General features: G+C 41.9%; 2 protein-coding genes across 3 annotated transcripts; one reads left to right on the top strand and one right to left on the bottom strand.

The window, feature by feature from the left end:
* Nucleotides 1-3644: 3644 nt before the first annotated feature.
* Nucleotides 3645-10081, top strand: LOC112227839 (amine sulfotransferase-like). 2 transcript variants are annotated; one of them, XM_024392784.2, is made up of 7 exons: nt 3645-4030; nt 5170-5331; nt 7427-7635; nt 8015-8141; nt 8392-8486; nt 8601-8781; nt 9440-10081. In XM_024392784.2, the coding sequence occupies exons 1-7, from the start codon at nt 4003-4005 to the stop codon at nt 9571-9573; spliced, it is 936 nt and encodes a 311-aa protein (XP_024248552.1). In that variant the 5' UTR covers nt 3645-4002; the 3' UTR covers nt 9574-10081. The 2 variants fall into 2 exon arrangements, with proteins under 2 accessions (XP_024248552.1, XP_024248559.1); XM_024392791.2 differs by lacking the exon at nt 3645-4030 and adding an exon at nt 4328-5079.
* Nucleotides 10082-11738: 1657 nt separating this feature from the next.
* LOC112227852 (RWD domain-containing protein 1) lies at nt 11739-17710 on the bottom strand. The gene is made up of 6 exons (XM_024392803.2): nt 17508-17710; nt 17009-17074; nt 16685-16815; nt 14472-14754; nt 12547-12609; nt 11739-12426 (listed from the first exon to the last, which is right to left on the bottom strand). Exons 1-6 carry the CDS (start codon nt 17578-17580, stop codon nt 12314-12316), a joined length of 729 nt encoding a protein of 242 aa, XP_024248571.1. The 5' UTR covers nt 17581-17710; the 3' UTR covers nt 11739-12313.
* Nucleotides 17711-18133: the final 423 nt, after the last annotated feature.

Genomic DNA, 18133 nt, shown 5'->3' with positions numbered 1-18133 from the left:
GAGACGCAGAAAAAAAATGAAAAGATACTGGACGGGGGCTTGACGCTGTCTGTCCAGCATGGTGTAGGCAATGTGATGGTCTGGGGGTGCTTTGAATATGGTGAAGTGGGAGATTTGTACAGGGTAAAAGGGATGTTGAAGAAGGAAGGCTATCACTCCATTTTGCCATACCCTGTGGACGCCATTGCCATACCCTGTGGACGGCGCTTAATTGGAGTCAATTTCCTCCTACAACAGGACAATGACTCAAAGCACAGCTCCAAACTATGCAAGAACTATTTAGGGAAGAAGCAGTCAGTTGGTATTATGTCTATAATGGAGTGGCTAGCAGTCACCGGATCTCAACCCTATTGAGCTGTTGTAGGAGCATCTTGACCGTATGGTACGTAAGAAGTGCCCATCAAGCCAATCCAACTTGTGGAAGGTGCTTCAGGAAGCATGAGGTGAAATCTCTTCAGATTACCTCAACAATTTGACAACTAGAATGCCAAAGGTCTGCAAGGCTGCGATTGCTGCAAATGGAGGATTCTTTGATGAAAAGTTTGAAGGACACTATTTCAATTAAAAATCATTATTTCAAATCAAATCAAATTTGTCACATACACATGGTTAGCAGATGTTAATGCGAGTGTAGCGAAATGCTTGTGCTTCTAGTTCCGACAATGCAGTAATAACCAACAAGTAATCTAACTAACAATTCCAAAACTACTGTCTTATACACAGTGTAAGGGGATAAAGAATATGTACATAAAAAGATATATGAATGAGTGATGGTACAGAGCAGCATAGGCAAGATACAGTAGATGGTATCGAGTACAGTATATACATATGAGATGAGTATGTAAACAAAGTGGCATAGTTAAAGTGGCTAGTGATACATGTATTATATAAGGATGCAGTAGATGATATAGAGTACAGTATATACGTATACATATGAGATGAATAATGTAGGGTATGTAAACATTATATTAGGTAGCATTGTTTAAAGTGGCTAGTGATATATTTTACATCATTTCCCATCAATTCCCATTATTAAAGTGGCTGGAGTTGAGTCAGTGTGTTGGCAGCAGCCACTCAATGTTAGTGGTGGCTGTTTAACAGTCTGATGGCCTTGAGATAGAAGCTGTTTTTCAGTCTCTCTGTCCCAGCTTTGATGCACCTGTACTGACCTCGCCTTCTGGATGATAGCGGGGTGAACAGGCAGTGGCTCGGGTGGTTGTTGTCCTTGATGATCTTTATGTCCTTCCTGTAACATCGGGTGGTGTAGGTGTCCTGGAGGGCAGGTAGTTTGCCCCCCGGTGATGCGTTGTGCAGACCTCACTACCCTCTGGAGAGCCTTACGGTTGTGGGCGGAGCAGTTGCCGTACCAGGCGGTGATACAGCCCGCCAGGATGCTCTCGATTGTGCATCTGTAGAGGTTTGTGAGTGCTTTTGGTGACAAGCCAAATTTCTTCTTCTTCATATTTATAACCTTGTCAACGTCTTGATTATATTTCCTATTCATTTTGCAGCTAATTTCATGTATTTTTTCATGGAAAACAAGGACATTTCTAAGTGACTCCAAACTTTTGAATGGTAGTGTGTGTGTGTGTGTGTAATATATATATATATCATAAACGGAGTGCATCCATGGAGTGACGCCTGGTGAATCTTTGCCCCACACTCTTTCACTAGAAGTAGGAATAGACCAGCGCCTCATGTATTGTCAAATCAGAAAACAAGACCAAGTAGTTCTCCCCTTTCTCAAACATGAGTCTGGTTACATGGGGAGACATAGAGACCACTGATGATTTAGTATTGAGTCACACTTTAAACTTCTGTCCTGTTCCAATTGAGGAGGAACATTCCGCAGCTTTTATCTTCTTACAGTATCTAGGGGCCAGGGCCCTCTGGGTACGTGCGGCTTCAGTGAAACAGATACACACACACATACTCTCTCACAAACACAGAAGACACACACCCTCACTCACACCCTCCTGGAAAGTCACCTGGCCACACGATCACTACTGTGAGAATAGGACAGATATTTCTTTTTTAAGTTGCTGGTGAAAAGGACATTCTGTAATACATATTATTCCCAGGCCACCGACTAGAATGCTCTAATTACTATTGAACTGGTAGGACCGCAGTCTGTGGGTTGGTTGAAGGAACTTCTCTGGTACATTCTTTCCTCCAAGACTCTGTCCTGATTCCTGTCCATGCCCTCACAGCAATGTGACAGCTCACTGATAACTGACAGTTGTGTGGATTGCGACTTTGCATGTCCTTATCAGTTCTACTGAAAATAAATATGTATTGTATGTATTGGACATATAGTACTGTCATATTAGAGAAATTGCACAAACTGGTGAAAGGTTATTTTTATGGTTTATTGTCCTCTAACAAAATATGAGTCCATCAGCAGTATTAGGGTCCATGCATGGCCGGGCAGCCAGAACACGTGGAGAGATGGCATTTACCACAACACTTTTCAATCACCATTTTTGATTAAGTTTAATAAAATATATCAACGCAAAACGTTAAAAAGAGGGGGAAAGTGCTGTATTTTAGACTGATTTGCCTTGTGATTTGTCAACTCGACAAGTTCTCTATCCTTCACGCTGGAGTGCTGCTACAGGCTCTTTGCATGCCTTAACCAATCACATTCACAGAAATCGCAGGTCACGCGGGCTGGACACAACTGCATAAAGCTTACGGCAGTCTCCACTTCCTCTGGTATTTATTTAGCAAACCTGATAACACATCACACTAGACAAGCCAAAACTCTTCCATAAATGTATCAGCATATACACTTAAACATTAGCGATCTGACATGTTGTATTGCATGGAAACAATTTTTTCTTCTTCAGTATGATCAACTGTAGGCTACTAATGGCTGCAGCTGCATAATCTAGCCTTATTATGCGCCGTCTTTCTGGCCAGGGCAAAGGAAGCGGTAACGTTGTGTATTTATCAATTTGTGAGAAAATGTGAATTGGATCAAATGTGGTTTATATTGAAACTTGAACTGACTAGACTACCTAGACTTTTTCAATCCAAAATTATTAACTGGAATAAATTGATAAAGCTAACAGACTGAGTAAATTTTAATTAGGCCTAGAGTTGCATAGGGCGAAACTACATGATGCAACAAACCCGCATACAGAAAGCTTTGTCCAATCATGTTGCTTTCTCTGTGTATGGGAAACAACCTCAGTCCTTCTTTAAAATATAATTCATATGTAAAGTACAAGATTGCTGCAGTTTGCTAGTGTTTTCATCTTCCAAGGACATTCGTGTTTTTTTTTTTTAAACCATGTGACCTGATTATAAAAAGGGGTCCCATCAAAGCCCATATTAAACCTTTTTACAACAGATTAATCACGTCATACCGTATAAGGTCCTGAGTTTTACCTGGTTAGGTTACCAGAACAGGAAAGACTACAGCACCAGAATAATTTTTCGCCACACCACTCTGTCGCACAGGGTGGAAAGTGTGTGTGAGAGTGAGTGCGCAACATGTTGACAAAACAATAATGAATTTGGCCCCACAAAATGTTTCTCAGTTAATTTTCTCAGTAAAACAAACTAGTTAAGAATACCGGATTTCCTCCCGTTTCTCATCGGTCATGAGGGATGTAAAATATGCCACATTATATGGACTCTGAAACGCTGTGTTTAAAAAGCGCAAATCAATCTGACGTGCGCCCGCGCAGCGTGGTCCTGTGGACAAGGTTACAAAAATGCCCTAATGCTGCGAACGCGCTTAAATTGTATAAACCATCAGTAGTCCTCTAGCACAACGTGAATTTAAAAAAACGCGGAAACGTGTGTTTGTCTTCAGCGTGTCTTCTATTGGGACAGTAGGGGATATTCGGGGGCGCATTGCACACAGAGCTGCCCGCTATCCATCATAAACCCTTATTTTTGAGAACAGTTGTGAATTGACTGCAAGAAACTCCCCGGGGCCAAGGATTTCATAGTAGCCTACCGCGATTGTGGATTTTGTGACATTGGCATACAATGACAACTTCCACCCGTACAAAGACAGGTAGGGAATAGTGCGCGCTCTGTGCAGTGCGTGGAGTTATAGTTGGAGTTCAAATAGGTTGCTATATTGCCTATTGCAGAATACAGTGCCTACCCTTGTATTGGCATTTTATCATGTTACTTGAATGTTATACCAGAATGTACACCAGATTATTTGTTGTTGTATTCATATTTGGAACCTCTTGTGAGACATGTTTGCATATCTGAAGTGTACATTACTGTATACAGGCATATATATTATGCACTGTTGCATGCAAGATCTGTCTCACCCTTTAAGCATCGAAAGGATTATAGAGGACCATGAATGGTGGACAATGCTTGAGCTTGATGGACACAAACTAGGCTACTTTTTTTGTTTGTGATTCAGACCAGCCTGTGAACAGAACTTCATGCTCTCTGCCCCTCTAGGATTTACAGATAGAAATGCATTGTTGCACAGCAAACCCACTATTTATATTTACTGCAATATTTGCTAGTCCTTCATAGGAATACTTTTTTTGTGCCCAGGCTTTGTTGATAGGTACTTGAGAGTTATTCAATGTCTCCTTTTTGTTAAAGGGGCAAGCTGGGATTGTTACATACATTTTAGGACTTTTGAGTTAATGGCATGTAGCAGTTGCTTCATGAAGAATACAACTTTTAAATGCCTCATGAGCTTAGGTGAACTGTTTTACCCCACCAGAACCCAAAATAGAATCTTGTTTGTAAACAATGTTATTCTAAACCAACCTAATGGTTTCATAACTATCATTTTGATATCATTAATGGTCAGTCCTTGCATCCATGGCTCTGTTTGTTTACATTTCTCCAGCCCCAACCCTCAACTGTTTACCAGTTGTTTTTCCAATCCCAGATTTCCCCTTTAAACATTTCCACTTGACTTCCTCCAGACTCCCTGTGATCTGATAGCTATATAAACATTTGTTTGGAATAACAACTTTATTTACTGGGCTTTTGGGGTGTTTATTTCAGATTTTTGTCTAATCAAGCACAGTGTTTCAACTTTAGATGAGTAGGACTTCGGCCTCGTGCCTTCTCACATGACTGGAGGTGAATGGTTATTCCCTGTTGTGTGTTAATGCTTACACAGATCCAGATTGTTTGAATGAGTGGGCCTTTGATTATGTCTTGTCTTCTCAGATCATTTGGATTCCACTGATCCCCAGGTTCTGGACTATATGCTGGTTCCTCACCGGAACTTCAACCTGATCAATGGGGTCCACTCTCCCGACGAGGTCGACCAGATCCAGAACTGGGAGATCCGAGACTCTGACATATTCGTTGTCACTTATCCCAAGTCAGGTGAGTACTGGAGACAGCACGGATATATTTACCTAGAATACCCAGATTACCGCTTTCAAAGCAGTTTACTGCCTTTAAAACATGCCTGCATAGCTCTTTTCATCTCTTCCTATAAGGTCCTCTAACACAGTTTATCAGCTCAACTGAGTAGATCTCGTTCAGTGAGTTTACTTTGCTTATCTGTTAGTGGGCTCTGTTCTCAACCTATATCAGTCCAGCAGCCCAGATAAGTGAAAGAAATGTCCTAGTTTTTAAACCCCAAAAAATAGTCTTTTTCGCTTATCTCCCTGTGCAGAACCTTACCTGCATCCTTATATTAAGTGGAATGCTGCCATGCAACCTTCATAGACAAACATTGGCAGTAGAATGGCCTTACTAAGGAGCTCAGTGACTTTCAATGTGGCACCGTCATAGGATGACACCTTTCCAACAAGTCAGTTTGTCAAATTTCTGCCCTGCTAGAGTTTCTGGTGCTGCTATTGTGAAGTGGAAACGTCTGGGAGCAACAACGGCTCAGCTGCGAAGAAGTAGGTCACACAAGCTCACAGAACGGGACCGCCGGGTGCTGAAGCACGTAGCACGTACAAATCGTCTGTCCTCGTTTGCAACAGTCACTACCGAGTCCCAAACTGCCTCTGGAAGCAACATCGGCACAAAAACTGTTCGTCAGGAGCGACATGAAATGGGTTTCCATGGCCGAGTAGTGGCACACAAGCCTAAAATCACCATGCGCAATGCCAAGCGTCGGCTTGAGTGGTGTAAAGCTCGCCGCCATTGGACCCTGGATTAGTGGAAACACTTTATTTTTTTTAATGAATCACGCTTCACCATCTGGCAGTCTGACGGACAAATCTGGGTTTGGCGGATGCCAGGAGACCACTATCTGCCCTAATACATTGTGCCAACTGTAAAGTTTGGTGGAGGAGGAATAATGGTATTGGGCTGTTTTTCATGGTTTGGGCCAGGCTCCTTAGTTCAAGTGAAAGGAAATATTAACGCTACAGCATATAATAACATTGTAGACATTGGGGTTATATCCTTCCTGTTTGGCCTCAGGACTACCTGACATGATGACTCCTTGCTGTCCCCAGTCCACCTGGCTGTGCTGCTGCTCCAGTTTCAACTGTTCTGCCTTATTATTATTGGACCATGCTTGTCATTTATGAACATTTGAACATCTTGGCCATGTTCTGTTATAATCTCTACCCGGCACAGCCAGAAGAGGACTGGCCACCCCACATAGCCTTGTTCCTCTCTAGGTTTCTTCCTAGGTTTTGGCCTTTCTAGGGAGTTTTTCCTAGCCACCGTGCTTCTACACCTGCATTGCTTGCTGTTTGGGGTTTTAGGCTGGGTTTCTGTACAGCACTTTGAGATATCAGCTGATGTACGAAGGGCTATATAAATACGTTTGATTTGATTTGATAGACAATTCTGTGCTTCCAACTTTGTGGCAACAGTTTGGGGAAGGCCTTTTCCTGTTTCAGCATGACAATGCACCTGTGAAAAAAGCGAGGTCCATACAGAAATGGTTTGACGAAATCGGTGTGGAAGAACTTAACTGGCCTGCACAGAGCCCTGAACCCTGAACTCAACCCCAAACGAATACCTTTGGGATGAATTGGAACGCCAACTGCAAGCCAGTACTAATTGGCCAACATCAGTGCCCGACCTCACTAAGGCTCTTGTGGCTGAATGAATGCAAGTCCCCGCAGCAATGTTCCGACATCTAGTGGAACGCCTTCCCAGAAGAGTGGAGGCTGTTATAGCAGCAAAAGGGGACCAACTCCAAATGAATGCCCCATGATTATGGAATGAGATGTTTGACGAGCAGGTGTCCACATACTTTTGGTCATGTAGTGTAGAATCCCTGAGAAACAAAAGTTTACTACATTTTCCCCCATCAAAATAACCCCTGAATTGTCAGTTAAACAGTGTGTGGCTGTTATCAAATCAAGGTAGTGAGGTGAAAGGGCTAAGCTATCCAGTATTGTACGTTCTATGGTAGGACTGACTTGCCATATTGTCCCTACACGGACAATTCATGTTTAAATTGAATTGAAATGACCTGTAGTGTCCACTCTGCTGTGATTGACAGGGACGATCTGGATGCAGCAGATTCTGACTCTGATAGAAGCCAAAGGTGACGTCACTCCAAACACAGAGCATCTCAACGCGCAGCGCGTCCCATGGATCGAGCTGATTGGCAGTGAGAAGGAGTTTAACGCCACCCCTTCCCCCAGGCTACGGGTCACCCACCTGCAGTACAAGTTCATGCCGCTCGCCGTCAGACAAAAGCGGGGAAAGGTCAGTGGAATGCAAGGTTCATTTTGGTAACACTTGAGTATTATTCTGTGGTATTAGCACTTAGCATAATTAGCACTTTGGTATTGGTGTTAGCCTGCAGGTATAATGCTTTATTACTTGTTATGTATGAGCCTTTATAATGCTTTAAGGATTTTAATATATTATATCTCTATGTATCAAAATACTCTAAATGGTCGGTATACATGCTGATTATAAGTCTTAGAATGCATAATACCTGCAGGCTTTAAGTGTTACCCGAAGTCTATCACTATAAATCATTACCTTCTGGATAACTTTCATTAAAGTATTACTACTGATATTGATCTAGTTTTTTTTATAGTCAATCTATTGATATGCAGTATGACCTTGCTTCCCTAAGGTGATCTATGTGGCCAGAAACCCTAAGGATGTTCTCGTGTCCTATTACCACTTCCACAAATATGCAGCCATGCTGGAGACACCGAAGGACTTCAATGATTTCTTTGAGAAATTCATGGAAGGGAAAGGTAAGAAGAATGTGAGCCGTTGGTCCTGTTTAAGGACTATGCATTTTGTACATGATGTTCAAAGCCAAGTATGTTTTCTATGGGGAGTTGGCACTAGCCAACAACGCTTTAATTGTGATTATTTTGAAATGAATGTTGTCGAAAGCCTTCTAAACACTTTTGCCTGTAGTATCCTTAGGTTCAGCTGTGCTTTCATGGTGGTAGGCTGGGTATGACGTATCCATTTGAGTCTTTGCTGTGTGTGTTGCAGTTTTTGGGAACTGTTGGTTTGAGCACATCAAGACGTGGTACGCTAATAGAGACAACATGAACTTCCTGTACATCACATATGAAGAGATGATCAAGGTACCAACTGTGGCGAAACCTACCTGTCCATCTACTTGTCCATCCTGTCCTGTACTCGGAGTTGGCTTGTGAGTTCATATGAGTCTCAAAGCATGAACGCTGTGTTTGTTGCAGGACCTGCGCTCCATGGTGGAGAGGATGTGCAGGTTTCTAGGGAAGGATTTGACAGAGGAGCAGATGGCCAGTGTGGTGGAACACAGCACCTTTAGAACCATGAAACTGAACCCGCAGGCTAACTACAAGACGGTGCCCGACTCTCTGCTTGACCACAACAAGGGCACGTTTATGAGGAAAGGTATGCACGTCACACCTTGTAAGTCATAATATAATGTGATAACAGAATGGTCGCCTGTGTCCTTATCAATAACACTTTGGTATGAGGATTTTTTTGTTGTGTGATTCAGAGAGACCATTGCACAAGCTGCATATTATTAAGAGCAATCACAAAGGGCTTACAGTACTATACTTGTCACACCTGGCCCCCACACATTTACACTGAACCAATGTTCCGATAGATATACAACCATCTGGATTATAATTTGTGCAAATTTATCTTAAAGGGCAATTCCGCCACTTTTCAACCTCACATTAATGATCTCTTCTACATATGTGAAAACGGCACGTTAAAAAGCTACGGTCCTATTGTTTAAAAAAAAATCTGTCACATGACAGGGTAGGATTAAAAGTAAGAAACTGATTTACAACAAGTTTCTAGCCAGAGGGAGGGTATTTTCTTGCTCCCCACGTCACCGCGAATCTCAGTGTTGGATGTTATCGGGTAGAACTTTTTAACCTTAGATGTTTTTATACAAAATGTAGAAATGTGCCATTTTCACATATATACGTACACTGGTATTGTGCTGGAGATAATGAAAATGACGTTGAAAAGTGGTGGAATTGCCATTTAATACTCTTTTATATTATTGACTGATTTCCATCCACACTCTTGACAGGGACCATTGGGGACTGGAAGAACCATTTCACTGTTGCACAGAGCGAGAGATTTGACAGTGCCTTCCAGGAGAAGATGTGGGACCTGCCCCTCTCCTTTGTGTCGGACATAAATGACGTCAATAGTGCCACGTGATGACATCATAGTCACGTCTTTCAGGGATTTTTTAAATCCTTGGGCGGGCCCCCTAAGTATTTTTTGGGGGTCACCTACAGTGGGGCAAAAACGTATTTAGTCAGCCACCAATTGTGCAAGTTCTCCCACTTAAAAAGATGAGGCCTGTAATTTTCATCATAGGTACACTTCAACAATGACAGACAAAATGAGAAGAAAAAAAATCCTGAAAATCACATTGTAGGATTTTTTATTAATTTATTTGCAAATTATGGTGGAAAATAAGAGAGTTGAGTTGAAATAAACGATCCCAGAAATTTTCCATAGGCACAAAAAGCTTATTTCTCTCAAATTTTGTACACATGTTTACATCCCTGTTGGTGAGCATTTTTCCTTTGTCAAAATAATCTATCCACCGGTCTCAAGTTGAGGGTGTGCAATTGGCATGCTGACTGCAGGAATGTCCACCTGAGGTGTTGAATGGTAATTTCTCTACCATAAGCCACCCCCCCTGTTTTAGAGAATTTGGTAGTACGTTCAACTGACCTCACTTCAGACCACGTGTAACCATGCCAGCCCAGGACCTCCACATCTGGCTTCTTCACCTGTGGGATGGTCTGAGTCCAGCCACCTGGACAGCTGATAAAACTGTGTTTACACAACCAAAGAATTTCTGTACAAACTGTCAGAAACCGTCTCAGGGAAGCTCATCTGTGTGCTCGTTGTCCCAACCAGTGTCTTGGACCTGACTGCAGTTTGGCATCATAACCAACTTCAGTGGGCAAATGCTCACCTTTGATGGCCACTGGCACACTGGAGAAGTATGCTCGTCACAAATTAATCCCGGTTTCAAATGTACCGGGCAGACGGCGTTTTGCGTATTGCGTTGTGTGGAGTTTGTCAACGTTGTGAACAGAATGCCCCATGGCGGGGTTATGGTATGGGCAGGCATAAGCTTCGGCCAACAAACACAATTACATTTTTATCGATGGCAATTTTAACGCAGATACCATTACGAGATCCTGAGGCCCATTGCCATTCATCCGCCACCATCACCTCATGTTTCAGAATGGTAATGCACAGCCCCATGTTGCAAGGATGTTCACAATTCCTGGAAGCTGAAAATGTCCCAGTTCTTCCATGGCCTGCATACTCACCAGACATGTCACCCATTGAGCAGGTTTGGGAAGCTCTGGATCAACGTATGACAGCGTGTTCCAGTTCCTGCCAATATCCAGCAACTTTGCACAGCTATTGAAAAGGAGTGGGACAACATTTCAACAGCTTGATCAACTCTATGCGAAGGAGCTGTTGCTCTCCATGAGGTAAATGGTGATCATACCAGATACTGACTGGTTTTCTGATCCACGCCCCTACCTTTTCTTTTGAAGGTATGTGACCAACCGATGCATATCAGTATTCCCAGTCATGCAAATCAATAGATTAGGCCTAATTAATTTTTCCTTAATTTCCTTATATGAACTGTAACTCAGTAAAATATTTGAAATTGTTGCATTTATATTTTGGTTCACTGTAGTAGCTATCAATCCAAAATGTATCTATAAAACAATGTACATTTTCTATTTGGAGGGAAAAATAGTTTGGCAAGTGTACAGTAACTTCTCATGCACTTTACCCACATGGTTTCAGTCAGTTTTGAATGTGTATAAAAAAGTATTACATGTTTAAAGAATTAAAATACATTAAAAAAAGCAATTGTCTTGACTCATTTTAGCTGTATGTGATTGAATAAGGAAACAGTGAATTCAACCAACAGTGTCTTGAAGGTTTTCTGTAACAATGTGCTGCTGCCCTCTGTGGGCCAGTTTACAACTGTCTTGTGAAATCCAAGCCGACAAGCACTTATTCCCTATTATCTAAATGAAGTGATGACAATGTAAAGTCTTTAGTCCCCCACATCCAAGAAAAGTACTCAACACAAAATTCATAGAAATGCAAATTATAGATCTTTCATTCTTATTGAAAGCAAGTCTATGAAGCAGTAGATCTGTGCTATTTCTATGCTTCCTGTTTAAGTTTAATTATTGCATTTTTATGTTTTGTACACCAGTTTATGGAAGAGACATTTCACAGCAGTTTAGATGGTACAATGATTCTCTACACTATACTTGCTTGTTTTGTCACAAACTGAAATTAAGCAAACTAGAATTTTTGCGACCAGGAAATGGCAGAGATTTCTGCATAGTGCATCTTTAATGGCATCAGGGTATAAATCAATTAATTGACCAGGGTGTATAAATGCCTTGAGGTGATTGTGTTTACAGCCAACTGGAGTTATAGTTCATGTCTAGAACATAAATGTGGGTGTTATTGGATGTCTTTCTTCTCTGGGCTTGGTTACATACAGTGACTTCCCTTCCTGTGATGATCCCCTCCTGTTAGTATCGGTTGCATTCAAAGTCGTAAATATTACAGTCGTGCTGCGCATCTCAGAAGAATTCTATATCAAATTGATGTCATTCCTGAGATGCAAAACACTTCTCCAGGCGTTGAGGGATCTGAATCTGTGCAGCACAATGTGACTGCAATAAAGATGATCTGGGACCGGACCTGGTTTCAAATACTATTTGAAATCATTTCAAATGCTTTCTTCTGGGCTTGATTGTGCTTGCCAGGCGCAATGGAACCAATAAAATAGTCAACACTGCAATCCCCACCGATCTGGCACTCCAGGCAGGCTAGAGCAAATGCTCAAAGTATTTTAAATAGTATTTGAAAACAGATCTGCCCTCTTCCTCGTTCAGTCCTCATCACTGCCCAGTGCCAGAGGGTCAAAGTCAGGGTCGTCTTCATCCAGGTCGAGTTCCTCAAGGTCCTGGAAGAGGGACTCGTCCACTTCAACACTGTTTCCAGCTGAAAGGGAGGGAAGAGCAAAGTTATTGTACAACCTTTTACAGATCCCCTCGCTAATCTCCATACTTCTCTTCAATCAGACATGCACACACTACAGTTGTATCACTCTGTTATACTTACAATCTTCCAGGAACTGTATATCTGATGTGTCAAGATTGTGATCGGTCTCAAATAGCTTTTTTCCTGGTAGAGAGAGAAGGAAAAAAAAGTGTTAATGTACAAATGTCAAGACGTTCAACCATTGAACCTTGTCCAGCCCACCATTTGATACCTCGCTTTACATGCACTGACAGCTACATTGGTATGTGTTCATATGAAGTCCTTCTGGGCAAACTCCCTCTACCTCTGTAGCATGCTCTCCTTCACCACTAGCAGTTACCAGACATGGTCTTCAAGGTGTTTGCTACCTAAAGTCCCCAGGGTCATTGCCAAGTTAAGACTACCGTTTCCTACTGTGCACTAGAGGCATGTGATTAACTAACTATGTTCAGGAGTGTAAATGTTTCCTGTCGGCCGGATCGTGTTTTACATTTTGTAATGTTGTATTGACTGCTGCCTTTTTCTTGGCCAGGTCTCCCTGGCAAAAGACTCAATGGACTTATTCTGGTTAAATAAAAATAAAAACTTTGGTTTAGGTTCGGACTGTACATGTTGGCAGAGATGTAGCATCCATATTAGGGTTGAATATTTTCCTGGTATTTTACAAATGTTCTATCCCTAGAATGAATCACTTTTCTTCCAGTAACCCGGTATTTCCCGCCAAAACCATAAGTGCCATTCAAAAACATCAAAAAGCATATAAATAGGCCAGTCTGGATTTGTTTAGAGCTTTGATTGAAAATTCAAGCCTGATGCTACCTGAGCCGGATGAGCCATACATTAAAATACATTTAATGAGCAGCACGTGGCCTGCAAATTTGATTGAAATATAATAGGGTCCGTTTGTATAATTAGTAGGCTGACGCATACATATATACACACCGTTTCATAATATTTCCCCAAATGATAACCTACCTCTTTCTCTATTGTTGAAAGCGAGGAAGGAATGAATCAACAGTTAAATAAGTTATCATTCTGAAGACATCCTTGAATAATACAGGACTAGAATTAGATGCAGAAGGCTTTCACTTCTCTTCACGAAGATTGAATGGTTATGGGTCTGAACAAATAACTGCTATATCCTACTGGCATCACACATGGACTTATTTCAAACTACCCGTGAGCTTTATTGGCTGCTGTATTCAACTTTCAGCAAAAAAGAGCTTACGTCTCTGAATAGTCTATTGGTATAAGAAATGCTACGAAAAATCATGTCTAGCTTTTCCTGCATGGGAAAGGAGAGAGGCCAGGGTCGGACCGATGCATGCTTATTGCGCAAGACACAAAGGCTATAAGTTAGAAGATTATTATGCATAACCCATCATTAAATTAGCTAAATATAAGGCTAATACTGCATTGAATTTATGACCAGAAAAGGGTAGTCTAGGACATCTATTTTGGATGCAATTTGAATGGAGTTCAAGATAAGAGAGAAAGACTGCAAGAGAGTACAATGATATTCAAGCGATAGGCTGTTTTAAAACAGCAGCTGAAATAAAAAAAAATAAAAAAATAGGGTGACCCCTGAAAGCCAGATGTTGATGGGTAAATTAGACCTAGGTCTTTATATTACTGTAGCATATACTATGCTGCAGCAAATGTAGGCCTACCTATCACTAGAAGAAAATGTACCATGATGAGATGATAGGTCTACATGCACTGTGAACTGCGCTCCATACGGAGATGGGTTGTCTGTCCCCACCCTGAACACAGGAGTTATCATACAGAGGCCATAGAGAAGACGGATTTAGACTTCGCATATCACTTAATAGTTCCATTTCACGCCAAGCTGTTCATAGAAATAATTTAAAATAATGTAGTGTCTCAGTTATTTATCCTGGGAAAAGGGAGTGGTCCCAGTAAGTCTCAGTAACCAGGTTACCATTATTCAACACTAATCCAGATGGTTGGGGATGAAGAGGGGTTTGGGGGTGGTATAGACATACCTGTGAGTTTAATCTTCCCAGCCTGCTGCTGCTCCTCCTCTTTCTGCCGTTTCCTCCTCAACTCAGCCATCTCCAGCTCAAACTTGGCTTTCCATGACAGGAAGTTCTCGATGGTGACCACTGTTCCTTGGAAGAGCACCTTCTCAGCCTCCTCCGCTGCCTCCTCTTTTCGCCTCTTCTCTTCCTCTCTTCTGTTTTTTATCTCGTCGACTAATTCATTCAGTTTGTCCTGAACTGCTGTAACTAGGGTGAATATCATCACCATTCCTAGGTTTTCCTCAGCCTAGAAAAATAAAAACACAGATGTAAGCCCTTTCATTGCGGAGTAAGGTGGAATAGACAGACGGAGAGCTGCAGTAAGGCGAGGATGGTGGAACAGACAGACTGCAAGAGTAAGTAGGGCTGTCAGCCAGTGATTGAAAAGCAAATATTTGATTTGAAATAACTGCCGGCCTCACTCACGGTAATTGACCGTTAATTAACACATTTAGCATCTCCTGTCTTCCACACATAGCCTACAATCTACTGATGCAGACCTTCAGAACTACATTTTTAAAAGTATAATAAATCCATGTATTATAGCCTTCACCATCACAATAAATCCATTCATTTTTAGACAGGTCTAAAGAAACATGACATGAAGAAAATGTAGTCTATTTCAGAAGAACAGAATAGCATACTTTGCATTGTCCTTATGTTAGGCCCTGATCTGGCTATGCCATATGGCTGTGGGCTACACTAGTTCATTTAGCATTTGCTAAGAATTCCATGGCAGAGGCTAGATAGTGTGGTTTACAGCTTATCATAAGGTACTCTACCTCAGGCGAGCAATACCTCGAGACTTCTTTAATATTAGACATTGCGCACCAGCTGTTATTGACAAAAAGACTCCCACCCCTCGTCTTACCAGACGTAGCTTCTCTGTTCTGCCAGTGCATTGAAAATCCCTCCAGCTCTATATTATCCGTGTCGTTGTTCAGCCACGACTCAGTGAAACATATGATATTACAGTTCTTAATGTCACGGATAATCGTAAGTTATCAATTTTATTTCCCAATGATTGAATGTCAGCAAGTACAATTGATGGCAGTGGGAGTTTACTCGCTTGCCTACAGATTCCCAAAAGGCAGCCCGATCTGCATCCCCTTTTCCTCTGTCTTTTCGTCACACAAATGTCTGGGATCTGGGTCTATTCCGGGAGAGTAGTAGATCTTTCTCGTCGGACTCCTTAAAAGGAAAAAGCTTCTTCCAGTTCATGGTGAGTAATCCCAGTTCTGATGTCCAGAAGTTATTTTTCGGACATAAGAGACAGTAGCAGCAACATTATGTACAAAATAAGTTAAATAAAATAGCACAATGGGTTACGGGCATGTAAAATACCATTCACGAGTGATGAGATACCATTCACGAGTGATGAGATACCATTCACGAGTGATGAGATACCATTCACGAGTGATGAGATACCATTCACGAGTGATGAGATACCATTCACGAGTGATGAGATACCATTCACGAGTGATGAGATACCATTCACGAGTGATGAGATACCATTCACGAGTGATGAGATACCATTCACGAGTGATGAGATACCATTCACGAGTGATGAGATACCATTCACGATAATAATAATATATGTGAAATTTGTTTTGATTTGGAATTATGCACCTGTCTCGAAACAGGGGCAGCGGAAAAAAATATATGTAACCTATGCACTTAAATAGCGAATGGAGGATGCTTTTCCCATGGTTCATTTTCATGCCACCCAAGGTAGGCTATACTTCTGTTTTAAAGAGAAGCAATGTGCTTAATATTAGGAAGGTTGAGAAATAAATATAGTAGTCCTAGCCTATAGAAAGCTGATGGGATCCTCTATTTAAGAGGCCATCACTCTGTTTTCTCATGCAATTGCATAGTCTATAGAAATGTTGCACAACACGAGCTCATGGGGTCTCATGAAGTGTTTGATTTGATTTCCGATTAAATTTGCATTGATGTCAGAGTGACTTGAGGGACAATAGAGTGCAGAGTACAAGGCAGTTATCAAGTTTGATAGGCTACTAATGACCATGAGCAGCATCAGAGCTTGGAGAAGCCTAATTACAGTGACTAAACGGTCACATGGAATTTGACTGCCACCATGACTCAGTGTGGCGGTAATACGGTCACCGTAACAGCCCTATGAGTGAGTGTGTGTGCACATGAGTGTAACAGACCTGCTGCTGCAGTAAGGTGAGGATGCCCTCTGCATCTGAATCCTCCAGGTTCTCCTGGGAATATATCTCCCACAGCGGCACCTCATCAGGATATTTCTCCACATAGGTGAACTGTAGCGTCACTTCAATCGCTACAATAACACAGAGGCATTAGGTTAACAAATAAACAAACAATAAATGTAGTAAAACCCTAGCCAGGTCCCAGATCTGTAAATGCTTTAATTAGCCAACTCGTCCCATATGACAAGTCAGTCCAGGCTAGTGTAGCCCAACAGATCTACACAAGACTCGGGCAAGCGAATGATAGGTTAGGTTACTGCTTACTTTCATCGTTTTCCCCTGCGTCTGATGTCACAGTGATGGTGAAGCTGGTGGGCACCTCTGATAGCACTACAGGAGGGCCAAAACAAATATTAAAGTCAGCACAGCAGTCACATCATTGTTATGCAAATTAATGAAAAGCAAACAGTTCGAACAGAAAGTGGATCCCGTTGCTCTAAAATTATTTCACTATTGAAAAGTGGAAGATGTTAACTATGATCAACCTACTGGAGAGCCTGAATGGTAGGATGTGTGGCACTGTCAGTGCAGTTGAGTTTGTTTAGCTAGCTAACAGTGCAGTGGCACTGACTAACTTTGAGTGTGGTGATCGAGGGCGTTTCATTATGTGATCGTTAGCTAAAACAATTTCTCCTAAATGTTGAGGGTTGTTGGCTTGCTAACTAGCTAGCCAGCTAAATTGGCACCACAATGCTAACCTGAGTTAGCTAGCTAGCATTCTCCAGCCTGGAAACCAACCGAGACAGACTCGCAGAAAACTCACCTGTAAACGAGTCCGGGTAAATTGACTCTATAGCTTCCAGCTCGTTTCGCTGCTCCTCGGCGTAATCTGTCATTTTCTTCTACTATGGTCCATCAATGAGCTAGCAAAGTTATCCAATTGGGCACAGACGTGTGCGTGCTCGAAGCAGAAGGGCCCACCAAAGATGTTTATAAAACCGAGATAGACCCCAGCTCGTCGTTTCCAATGGGAATAAATTAGTCATAGTGGGCAGAACAAGCAAGGAGGCGGGCAGAGCCAAGCATGCGCGAGCGAAATCCTATTGGCGCGTTCTAATATATTTGGGCATATTTCCGTTAGGAAACGCCTACTCTGTGAAGTGCACGTGTGCAATAACTCAATTCGCCTTTGCACTCCTACTAAACAGCGTGATTTTGTAAAACAAAGTGCGAAGTCTACAATACTTAATCAGTTTTGTTCATAACATATTCTAGTTTTTGGAACAGAAAACTGCATTGAGATCAAATGTTTAATTTATGAGAAGATTTGCAGAATATCGGCAAAAATACATCTCGTTCCATCTTCTCCCAATGCGCGCCAGTGGGCTTCCTCTCACTACTACATTTGGTAGTGAGTGGAAACGCCAACCGGATGCTTCACATTTAGGC

Source organism: Oncorhynchus tshawytscha, linkage group LG03 (assembly GCF_018296145.1).
Source record: "Oncorhynchus tshawytscha isolate Ot180627B linkage group LG03, Otsh_v2.0, whole genome shotgun sequence".
Taxonomy (NCBI): Eukaryota; Metazoa; Chordata; class Actinopteri; order Salmoniformes; family Salmonidae; genus Oncorhynchus; species Oncorhynchus tshawytscha.
Note: the sequence above shows the minus strand (reverse complement) of the source record. Positions and strands in the feature narration are given on the sequence as shown.

Coding starts and splice junctions, on each gene's coding strand:
- LOC112227839 (XM_024392784.2), top strand. CDS start 4,003: ATGACAACTTCCACCCGTACAAAGACAG. Junction 7,636..8,014: donor TCAGACAAAAGCGGGGAAAG/GTCAGTGGAATG, acceptor TGCTTCCCTAAG/GTGATCTATGTGGCCAGAAA. Junction 8,782..9,439: donor GGGCACGTTTATGAGGAAAG/GTATGCACGTCA, acceptor CACTCTTGACAG/GGACCATTGGGGACTGGAAG.
- LOC112227852 (XM_024392803.2), bottom strand. CDS start 17,580: ATGACAGATTACGCCGAGGAGCAGCGAAACGAGCTGGAAGCTATAGAG. Junction 17,075..17,507: donor TTACCCGGACTCGTTTACAG/GTGAGTTTTCTG, acceptor GCCCTCCTGTAG/TGCTATCAGAGGTGCCCACC. Junction 14,755..16,684: donor TCACCTTACTGCAGCAGCAG/GTCTGTTACACT, acceptor TTATTTTTCTAG/GCTGAGGAAAACCTAGGAAT.